General features: G+C 44.4%; 1 protein-coding gene across 1 annotated transcript; it reads right to left on the bottom strand.

Annotated features, from left to right (window-relative positions):
- Positions 1–2,469: 2,469 nt before the first annotated feature.
- On the bottom strand, positions 2,470–9,266 carry LOC121557999 (proteoglycan 4). Its single transcript, XM_041871487.2, has 2 exons — positions 9,115–9,266; positions 2,470–5,354 (listed from the first exon to the last, which is right to left on the bottom strand). The coding sequence occupies exon 2, from the start codon at positions 5,304–5,306 to the stop codon at positions 3,552–3,554; it is 1,755 nt and encodes a 584-aa protein (XP_041727421.2). The 5' UTR covers positions 5,307–5,354; positions 9,115–9,266; the 3' UTR covers positions 2,470–3,551.
- Positions 9,267–11,739: the final 2,473 nt, after the last annotated feature.

Raw genomic sequence — 11,739 nt, 5'->3', positions numbered from 1 at the left:
ACAAATTTGTGCACAAAATTTGAGAGAAATAAGCTTTTTGTGCGTATGGAACATTTCTGGGATCTTTTATTTCAGCTCATGAAACATTTGACCAACACTTTACATGTTGCATTTATATTTTTGTTCAGTGTACATACAAACACGATAACTCATTCTAACGTGGGCTGTTCACTGAACATTAGTGCCTCTTGCGTTCAACTTTCACATATCCTCAGAGTTACGGTATGTTCCATTTCCCCTTCACACACGCATGCACGCACACACACACACACACACAGCATTTTGTCCTCGTATGCTCACAGTGATAAAAAAAAAACATTCATTCACTGTGTGTACACACACACACACCTTCACACACACAATTCACCTGAATTGGCTGCTGCTATCTGGCGGGGTGACATTGTTCTGGCTGAACGCGTATGGGATGCATAACACACACTGCCCTGACAGCAGCGCCATCTCACATCACATCTGGCACCTGCAACGACTGGCTGCCTCCACCGCCCTCAACAGCAAATTAGCACTGTTTTTGACATTACATTTTGATTGAGGGGTGGGTGGGGGGGGTGATTGTAATGATGTTTTGAAAACAGCACCTCATGAATTAATCTCTGTGCCTACATGCCCCTACCCTGTTTGGTTCTGGAGGACTTGTGTGAAAGTAGTTATGTGGTCCTGTCTACCTCTCTATCTCCCTCCTGTCCTCTCCTCTCTTTCTCCTCTCACCCTCCTCTCCTCTCTTTCTCCTCTCACCCTCCTCTCCTCGCACTCTCACCCTCCTCTCCTCTCTTTCTCCTCTCACCCTCCTCTCCTCTCTTTCTCCTCTCACCCTCCTCTCCTCTCTTTCTCCTCTCACCCTCCTCTCCTCTCTTTTCACTCTCACCCTCCTCTCCTCTCTTTGCACTCTCACCCTCCTCTCTTTCTCCTCTCACCCTCCTCTCCTCTCTTTTCACTCTCACCCTCCTCTCCTCTTTCTCCTCTCACCCTCCTCTCCTCTCTTTGCACTCTCTCCCTCTCCTCTTTCTCTCTCTGAAAAGGAGTCATAATTTGGCAGAGTTTGGCAGATTGTTTCTGGCCAATGAAACAGTCCTTCTGTCATAGGTTTGGGGCTTCTCTCATGGAAATACACACACTAAGCATAACATCATGCTTATTGTGCTAGCATTCAGAACTTTGCACCACAGAACTGCTCTGTTCTGCAACTAGCCGTAAGCAAGCAGTGAATATTTAATTCTGCACTTCAGCCAAAGCAGGCTGCCCTGCTACTGCTGGCAACATCATTCAGCGACTAGCCAGCATGAATTGCTGGCAGCAATCACCATTCACAATTCTCCAGAAAAAAGTGTCAGCAAATGAAACCCAGTAAGAAAGACCCTCCATAGTGCAGTGCCTGATGCTAGCACGGCAACACAAGACCAATCAAAAGTGTGAAACTCTGCATGGCAACACCAATCAGCTGTGTTAGTTCCGGGTGTTCAACCAATAAGCTGTGAGAGTCTGTGATGCCAAACTAATGTGTGCTATTCACCTCAGATCATTAGATTTAAAAAATGGGATCTCTGAAAATTACTGTAATATCTGATTGCTATAATTCTGTAATGTTGAAAGATTTGTTAATAAGTTGAAGCATCCAGAGAATTGCTACACAAAAGGAAAAAGGGGTTTTCACAAAAGGTTTCCCACCTTGCAACCTACTTGAGTGTGAAAACCAACTGTAGTCACAGCACATGCAATTGTTTTAGAATGTTAAGGACAGATAAAAGTAAGATTTATAGTCATATTAAAAGTAATACTCTTACAATAGCTTGTCAAAATAGTAGAAAGAATAGACCTGTGTTGAGGTGAACAAGGCATGGATTCTGTTTTTGTTGCAAACTGAACAGACTGGTGGTGGGGAAGGTTTACCCCAGACAGGACTGATATGACCGAGTTGGTGGTTTGAAAACTACGTCAGACCTGGAACTGCAGATGTGAAAAGAGTACGAGTGAAAGAGGACTGAAAATAGTCTGTCTTGCCCAGGTTTAGCTACTTCTCATACTGCTTCCTCTCTCTCCCTCTCGATTTTCTTTCATATCTGCTGCAGTATCGACACGGGGAGTTCTGCAATCATTTTTCAATAGAAACATTTCCCTTTTAGTACTCAGCTGGAGAATGTGTCTGGAAGAAGCTGTAAATTAGAGTAGTGGGGAGGGTGGCGAGAGGGAAGGGAAGGCGGACAGGGTTTTGGATTTATGATGGCTGCATCTTTCAGGCAACGTTCTTTATAGAGAGGGATAAAGCAGGTGCCGTGGTTGCCATCTGGGCGGCAGGGGCGGGTGGAGTGGGGGACAGTGGCTTGTGGTGTAGGCGGATGATGCTCTCTCCTCAATCAACACCCAGCAGAGTGAAATATAGCCTGCCATTAACCAATGAGCCTTTAGTCTGCCTCACTGTATGAGGCTGATGTAGTACACAAATTCAAACCAGTATTTACCATCAGTGGATTTATTGCATAAATACATGATTGATGAACAATGAGCATTTCACAACTCTCATTTGTTGACAGGTAAGAATATGTGTAGATGGAAATAATTGTGTGTGTGGGCGTGGTTATTGCTTTCCATCTCCCATCTTATTGTTTCTGTGGTTTCTCTTCAGATGAGACGTTGAGGTGCTATTTGTGGGTCTGACATTTCCCTCTTTCTGTCTCTACTGCTGCACAGCTATGAAATACACTGGGAGCGACTGCAACACTGCAGTAACGCACTCACTAACGGTGTCGGGCCAGCCCCACTGAGAGACTAACTCCCTGCTCACTCTTACTCTCATTTTCACATTCATTCTATCCCTTTCTATCTATCGTTCCTCGGTTTAATTATATAATTCACCCTCACATTTCATTTCCTTTTAGAACTTCCTCTCTCACCATTTTGCCCAATGAATGTCTCAGCCTGGGTAGATTTTTGCAGTGGCTGGATTTATGCTCTGAAAATTATCATTTGCCGTGCATGCACACACACACTATTACATTACTTCAGCAGTGCATCCTTCTCTGAATTATCTCACCACTGGGTATGATGCTGATGTTTAGGCCCTTATATCACTATATGTTTTCCTCCAAAAAGTACACTAATGAAAAAGCAATTATTGTAGCATGAAATAAATATCACTGCTACAGATTAGTCAGGCTGAATTAATAAGGATCTGAACAGTATCTACATCTTGAATGAAAACATTTGGGAAAGCTTTCTCAGTGTACATTTGGTTATCTTCATAGAAAGACCATAGGGATCATGTGTTAAAAAGCAAATTATTGTGGCCAATGCCAAAGTTACCCCGTTAAATAGGGAGATGGATTGGCTTGGTTTTGACAATCAAACTATGGCTATAGGCCTAGTTGAAGATCAATTTCATGAAATGTTTAATCAGATAGAGGAAGCGGAACACTGATAAGCATCAGTTTGAGTTTAGTTTTTTGGCGTGAGTGGTTTCCTTTGTTCGATGGAGGGGGAGGAGAGGGGGTTTCCTGTGTGTTGCTATCTGTCACTGCTTGGAGACGGGTAAAGGCGGGTCAGAGGGGTGGGGGGGGAAGATCTGTGCTCTCTGGTGAAGGGGGGCTGGCCTGGTCTGAGGGGGGACCCAGGTAAACATCCAACAATGGTGGAGGAACAGCTTCTGGGATATCTGGTGGCATACGAGAGGGAGAGCGAGATCCATTGGGAGCATTGTCTGGCCCCAGATCAACAACCTGCAAGGAGGCAGGAGGCTGATGGTCATGGGTGTGTGCTGTGGCAGTGGTCTCTGAAGCCGTCGGTGGAGAAGGAGATGAGGAGTTGTCCGGAGGTTGCACCTCCTCAGTCTGGGTCTTTTCGTTGTGCACCGCAGCAGTCCCGTTGCTCGGTTGAACATCATCTGAAACAGTCTCTCTTCCGAATGTACTTCCTGCCGGAATCTCACCCATCCGGAATTCCTCGTCAGTCTCCTGGAGCAGAGACAGCCTCTTGGAGAGCCGCTGAGACAGGAAGCCAGAGAAGGAGATCCGATTGGAGCCCCTCAGGTGGACGTCACTGCTTTCGTCATTATCCAGTCGAGACTGGACTCCACCGTCCAGAAACGGAGAGGGGCCGGCCCAGGCTGTATTCTGCAGCTGCATCCTTTGTTGTTTGCGCTTCCTCACGAAGATGACCCCGAAACCCACCAGCATCAGAACCAGCATCACACCAGTCAGTACAGCCACCATTGTGCCATGGTTCCCCGTCGTTTTGCTCTTGTCTTTGTTTGCAGTTTTTGTCGGAGGAGGCAGTCCTGCCGTGGTGGTGGCAGCGGTGACTTGTTTTGTAGTGGGGACCATTGGTGTGGATTGGCCCTTGGTGCTGGTAACGGCAATACTAGCAGTAACAGAGGCTGCTGTGGTGGCAAGGGTCTTGGCGGGCTGAGTCGACGTCCATGGAGTGGAGATGTGGGTTGAAGATTTGGTCATGGCTGAAGAGGGAGGTAGGGTGGCGGGTGAAGTGGCAGCACTAGGCAGCTCAGATGGGCCTGTTGGACCTATTTCAGTGGGGCGTGAAGGGGTTGATCTCCTGCTTGTGACTGGAGCCTGGGAGGGGGTACTGGGCAGTTGAGCCTCCCCACCTGTGTTCAAAGTAAATTCAGCTCTAGTCGGTGTCACTCTAAATCCAACACCAGTTGGCGTGGGTCGGATCCTCTCCGTTGAGTTGTTGGACTGCGACATCGGAGGATTGGACGGACCAGGCCCTGTTTGGATCACTGTTGGTTGATTTGGTGTCGGTGGGGTTGTTTGAGTGGACAACTCAGAAGGTCCAGGTCTAGGTGATGCTGTTGGACTTACTTCGTCCTTGCTGGAGGGTGTATCTCGCCTTAACAGAGGCTGATTCCCCATAGTGGGCAAAGTTTCCTCGGCTCCATCTGCTGTGATCTCCACTGTGGAGTTGTTTTTATATCTGGTGGATTGGCGGTCCTGAGGTGACTGGGAGTTCCTCTTTGTGCTTGTACTCAAAGGGTGGATTGAAGGCCGATACGAGCTGAGAATATATCTGGTGGACACCTGGTCTGGAGTCTGTGGTTCACTCTTCACTGTGAGCTTCAACTCAACTGAAGGTGCTACAGTGCTATGGTGTCCTTCATCAGGTGCGTTGTTGAGGTGCTCTTGTGCCATTTCTAAGGGTGAAACTTTGTCTGAAGTTGCAGTAACCTCACTTCTCCTGAAGTCAGTGGAGTGGTGGTTAGGCTGAAGTGTCACTGTGCTATTCAGTCCCAGTGGCAGCATCCACAGAAACCACACAATAACAAGACGCTTTCCCTCCATTTCCTGTTTTCTTTTTTCCTTTGAAATCTGCTGTGTCCTGATGACTGACTGATGAAAAGAAGAAAAGCAACCGTGTCATTACTGTATCTCTAAACACGCTGTATCAAGAGGAAACAAGGAACATTTCAGCATAAAGAGCAACGCGGTGAAATGTGACCGCTACTTTTGGCATTTCCTTCCTCAAACTACAATTCAAAGTAGGCATAGAATATTTTTTCTGGGGAATCTAACTATATTTTCTGTTTTTGTCCCATTTCTTTGTAAGAATTAAGGCCCTATATGTTTCACATTAGGATGTATTTTGTCCAATCAGTATTGATTGGCTAACATTAGTGATAATGTGTATTACAACTCCTACAAACAACTATTTTGAAAGTACAGTACCAGTCACAAGTTTGGATCCACCTACTCATTCCAGGGTTTTTCTTTATTTTGACTATGTTCCACATTGTAGAATAATAGAGAAGACATCAAAACTATGAAATAATACATATGGAATCATGTATTAACCAAAAAATGTTTTAACAAATCAAAATATATTTGATATTTGAGATTCTTCAAATAGCCACCCTTTGTCTTGATGACAGCTTTGCACACACTTGGCATTCTCTCAACCAGCTTCATGAGGTAGTCAATTAACAGGTGTAAAAGTTAATTTGTGGGATTTCTTTCCTTCTTAATGCGTTTGAGACAATCAGTTGTGTTGTGACAAGGTAGGGGGGGTATACAGAAGATAGCCCTATTTGGTAAAAGACCAAGTCCATATTATGGCAAAAAACAGCTCAAATAAGCAAAGAGAAACAACAGTCCATCATTACTTTAAGACATGAAGGTCAATCAATACGGATATTTCAAGAACTTTAAACTTTTCTTCAAGTGCAGTCGCAAAAACCATCAAGCGCTATGATGGAAATGGCTCTCATGAGGACTGCCACAGGAATGGAAGACCCAGTGTTACCTCTGCTGCAGAGGATAAGTTCATTAGAGTTACCAGCCTCAGAAATTGCAGCCCAAATAAATGCTTCACAGAGTTCAAGTCACAGACAGATCTCAACATCAACTGTCCAGAGGAGACTGTGTGAATCAGGCCTTCATGGTCGAATTGCTGCAAAGAAACCACTACTAAAGGACACCAATAAGAAGAAGAAGAGACCTGCTTGGGCCAAGAAACACGAGCAATGGACATTAGACCGGTGGAAATTTGTCGTTTGGTCTGGAGTCCAAATTTGAGATTTATGGTTCCAACCGCCGTGCCTTTGTGCGACACGGTGTGGGTGAACGGATGATCTCCACATGTGTAGTTCCCAATGTAAAGCATGGAGGAGGAGGTGTTATGGTGTGGGGGTGCTTGGCTGTCTGTGATTTATTTAGAATTCAAGGCACACTTAACCAGCATGGCTACCACAGCATTCTGCAGCGATACATCATCCCATCTGGTTTGGGCTTAATGGGACTATCATTTGTTTTCCAACAGGACAATGACCCAACACACCTCCAGGCTGTGTAAGGGCTATTTTAACAAGAAGGAGAGTAATGGAGTGCTGCATCAGATGACCTGGCCTCCACAATCCCCCGACCTCAACCCAATTGAGATGGTTTGGGATGAGTCGGACGGCAGACTGAAGGAAAAGCAGCCAACAATTGCTCAGCATACAGTGAGGGAAAAAAGTATTTGATCCCCTGCAGATTTTGTACGTTTGCCCACTGACAAAGAAATTATCAGTCTATAATTTTAATGGTAGGTTTATTTGAACAGTGAGAGACAGAATAACAACAAAAAAATCAAGAAAAACGCATGTCAAAAATGTTATAAATTGATTTGCATTTGAATGAGGGAAATAAGTATTTGACCCCCTTTCAATCAGAAAGATTTCTGGCTCCCAGGTGTCTTTTATACAGGTAACGAGCTGAGATTAGGAGCACACTCTTAAAGGGAGTGCTCCTAATCTCAGCTTGTTACCTGTATAAAAGACACCTGTCCACAGAAGCAATCAATCAATCAGATTCCAAACTCTCCACCATGGCCAAGACCAAAGAGCTCCCCAAGGATGTCAGGGACAAGATTGTAGACCTACACAAGGCTGGAATGGGATACAAGACCATCACCATGCAGCTTGGTGAGAAGGTGACAACAGTTGGTGCGATTATTCGCAAATGGAAGAAACACAAAATAACTGTCAATCTCCCTTGGCCTAGGGCTCCATGCAAGATCTGACCTCGTGGAGTTGCAATGATCATAAGAACGGTGAGGAATCAGCCCAGAACTACACGGGAGGATCTTGTCAATGATCTCAAGGCAGCTGGAACCATAGTCACCAAGAAAACAATTGGTAACACACTACGCCGTGAAGGACTGAAATCCTGCAGCGCCCGCAAGGTCCCCCTGCTCAAGAAAGCACATATACAGGCCCGTCTGAAGTTTGCCAATGAACATCTGAATGATTCAGAGGAGAACTGGGTGAAAGTGTTGTGGTCAGATGAGACCAAAATGGAGCTCTTTGGCATCAACTCAACTTGCCGTGTTTGGAGGAGGAGGAATGTTGGTTATGACCCCAAGAACACCATCCCCACCGTCAAACATGGAGGTGGAAACATTATGCTTTGGGGTGTTTTTCTGCTAAGGGGACAGGACAACTTCACCACATCAAAGGGACGATGGACGGGGCCATGTACCGTCAAATCTTGGGTGAGAACCTCCTTCCCTCAGCCAGGGCATTGAAAATGGGTCGTGGATGGGTATTCCAGCATGACAATGACCCAAAACACACGGCCAAGGCCAAAGGAGTGGCTCAAGAAGAAGCACATTAAGGTCCTGGAGTGGCCTAGCCAGTCTCCAGACCTTAATCCCATAGAGAATCTGTGGAGGGAGCTGAAGGTTCGAGTTGCCAAACGTCAGCCTCGAAACCTTAATGACTTGGAGAAGATCTGCAAAGAGGAGTGGGACAAAATCCCTCCTGAGATGTGTGCAAACCTGGTGGCCAACTACAAGAAACGTCTGACCTCTGTGATTGCCAACAAGGGTTTTGCCACCAAGTACTAAGTCATGTTTTGCAGAGGGGTCAAATACTTATTTCCCTCATTAAAATGCAAATCAATTTATAACATTTTTGACTGGTGTTTTTCTGGATTTTTTTGTTGTTATTCTGTCTCTCACTGTTCAAATAAACCTACCATTAAAATTATAGACTGATCATGTCTTTGTCAGTGGGCAAACGTACAAAATCAGCAGGGGATGAAATACTTTTTTCCCTCACTGTATAACATTTTTGACATGCGTTTTTCTGGATTTTGTTGTTGTTATTCTGTCTCTCACTGTTCAAATAAACCTACCATTAAAATTATAGACTGATCATGTCTTTGTCAGTGGGCAAACGTACGAAATCAGCAGGGGATCAAATACTTTTTTCCCTCACTGTATGTGGGAACTCCTTCAAGACTGTTGGAAAAGCATTCCAGGTGAAGCTGATTGAGAGAATGCCAAGAGTGTGCAAAGCTGTCATCAAGGCAAAGGGTGGCTATTGGAAGAATCTCAAATATAAAATATATTTTGATTTGTTTAAAACACTTTTTTGGTTACTACATGATTCCATATGTGTTATTTCGGAGTTTTGATGTCTTTACTATTATTCTAAAATATAAAAATAAAGAAAAACCCTTGAATGAGTAGGTGTGTCCAAACTTTTGACTGGTACTGTATGTATTTCAAAGGTTTCTGTTTTAAACTGCTTGCACATTCTCTGGCATATCACTCATCCCTTAATAACCCATTTATATTTACATCACCCACCCTAAAGTCTGTTGTACTCACCAGAGCCTACACAGGATTTAACCCTAGAATCCTGGCCTTAACCTGCTCCAAGTTCACAAACAGCAGAATCCCTGTATGAGTTGGTGTGTCTCAGCTGGAAGAGGTCCCCATAGTTTGGTGTACATGAAGCTCAGAAAGCAGCCGCTGTAGAAGGCTGCTTATACAGAACTGGTATTATACAGAACCTTCTATTGCCTCACTTGACAGGAAGCGAAAGCTGTGAAATTTAGGTCTGATGACAAATGACACCCTGTTCTTTTTAACACAGCAAATCAAATCAAATCAAATCAAATGTTATTGGTCACATGCGCCGAATACAACAGGTGCAGACATTACAGTGAAATGCTTACTTACAGCCCTTAACCAACAGTGCATTTTATTTTTAACAACAACAAAAAAAAATTAAAATAAAATAAAGTAAAAATGAAACGACAACAAAAAAAGTGTTGAGAGAAAAAAGAGCAGAAGTAAAATAAAGTGACAGTAGGGAGGCTATATATACAGGGGGGTACCGTTGCAGAGTCAATGTGCGGGGGCACCGGCTAGTTGAGGTAGTTGAGGTAATATGTACATGTGGGTAGAGTTAAAGTGACTATGCATAAATAATTAACAGAGTAGCAGCAGCGTAAAAAGGATGGGGTGGGGGGGCAGTGCAAATAGTCCGGGTAGCCATGATTAGCTGTTCAGGAGTCTTATGGCTTGGGGTAGAAGCTGTTGAGAAGTCTTTTGGACCTAGACTTGGCACTCCGGTACCGCTTGCCGTGCGGTAGCAGAGAGAACAGTCTATGACTAGGGTGGCTGGAGTCTTTGACAATTTTGAGGGCCTTCCTCTGTCCACTGTGGATGTTTCAATGCAAAGATGTACACATTTAATTTTAATATGCATTCTGGGATAGTTGAGTCTTTGTCATATAGTTTGTTTCAGACGTTACTGAATGTTGTGGCCTGGTAATGTTTCTGTTGAATACATAGCTACCTATCACTCCTGCAGAGAAGGTGTGAAAGTAGTTGGCCACCTTGTTGCCTTGCTGCTGAAGCATGTTACATGGGAAGTGTTTCAGTTGTCGCTACCATTCATTCAGTACAATTATACAGTCATGTGTTTGTTTGGTGTCTTTGTGCTTTTGGTTTAAAACTGTCAATAAAATAAAAAAACACAGCATGTGTCTCAGCGGTCCAAATGAAAGGTTCAGGACGTAGTGTCAGAGACAAGCGGTGGTTCTTTCAATGTTTATTTTGAGTTGAATTGTTGAACATGTCTTTCTGTGTAGATTGTGGTTGCCGCTTCAGCTTTGCTCCACTTTCTTTCACACGCCAACAATATCAAGCCCAAATTCTTCTTATCATGTGTATGCTCAGGTTTATATACTGAGTGTACAAAACATTAAGGACACCTGCTCTTTCCATCACATACAGTGCCTTCAGAAAGTAATTATACCCCTTGACATATTCCACATTTTGTTGTTACAGCCTGAATTCAAAAATGATTAAATATATTTTTTTCTCACCCATCTACAGTCGTGGTCAAAAGTTTTGAGAATTACACAAATATTAATTTTCACAAAGTCTGCTGCCTCAGTTTTTATGATGTCAATTTGCAAATATTCCAGAATGTTATGAAGAGTGATCAGATTAATTGCAATTAATTGCAAAGTCCCTCTTTGCCATGAAAATGAACTTAATCCCCAAAAAACATTTCCACTGCATTTCAGCCCTGCCACAAAAGGACCAGCTGGCATCATGTCAGTGATTCTCTCGTTAACACAGGTGAGAGTGTTGACGAGGACAAGGCTGGAGATCACTCTGTCATGCTGATTGAGTTAGAATAACAGACTGGAAGCTTTAAAAGGAGGGTGGTGCTTGAAATCATTGTTCTTCCTCTGTTAACCATGGTTACCTGCAAGGAAACACGTGCCGTCATCATTGCTTTGCACAAAAAGGGCTTCACAGGCAAGGATATTGCTGCTAGTAAGATTCCACCTAAAATCAACCATTTATCGGATCATCAAGAACTTCAAGGAGAGAGGTTCAATTGTTGTGAAGAAGGCTTCAGGGCGCCCAAGAAAGTCCAGCAAGCGCCAGGACCGTCTCCTAAAGTTGATTTAGCTGCGGGATCGGGGCACCACCAGTGCAGAGCTTGCTCAGGAATGGCAGCAGGCAGGTGTGAGTGCATCGCACAGTGAGGCGAAGACTTTTGGAGGATGGCCTGGTGTCAAGAAGGGCAGCGAGGAAGCCACTTCTCTCCAGGAAGAACATCAGGGACAGACTGATATTGTGCAAAAGGTACAGGCATTGGACTGCTGAGGACTGGGGTAAAGTCATTTTCTCTGATGAATCCCCTTTCCGATTGTTTGGGGCATCCGGAAAAAAGCTTGTCCGGAGAAGACAAGGTGAGCGCTACCATCAGTCCTGTGTCATGCCTACAGTAAAGCATCCTGAGACCATTCGTGTGTGAGGTTGCTTCTCAGCCAAGGGAGTGGGCTCGCTCACAAGTTTGCCTAAGAACACAGCCATGAATAAAGAATGGTACCAACACATCCTCCGAGAGCAACTTCTCCCAACCATCCAAGAACAGTTTGGTGACGAACAATGCCTTTTCCAGCATGATGGAGCACCTTGCCATAA

This window comes from Coregonus clupeaformis, chromosome 5 (assembly GCF_020615455.1).
Source record: "Coregonus clupeaformis isolate EN_2021a chromosome 5, ASM2061545v1, whole genome shotgun sequence".
In the NCBI taxonomy this organism is placed as follows: Eukaryota; Metazoa; Chordata; class Actinopteri; order Salmoniformes; family Salmonidae; genus Coregonus; species Coregonus clupeaformis.
Note: the sequence above shows the minus strand (reverse complement) of the source record. Positions and strands in the feature narration are given on the sequence as shown.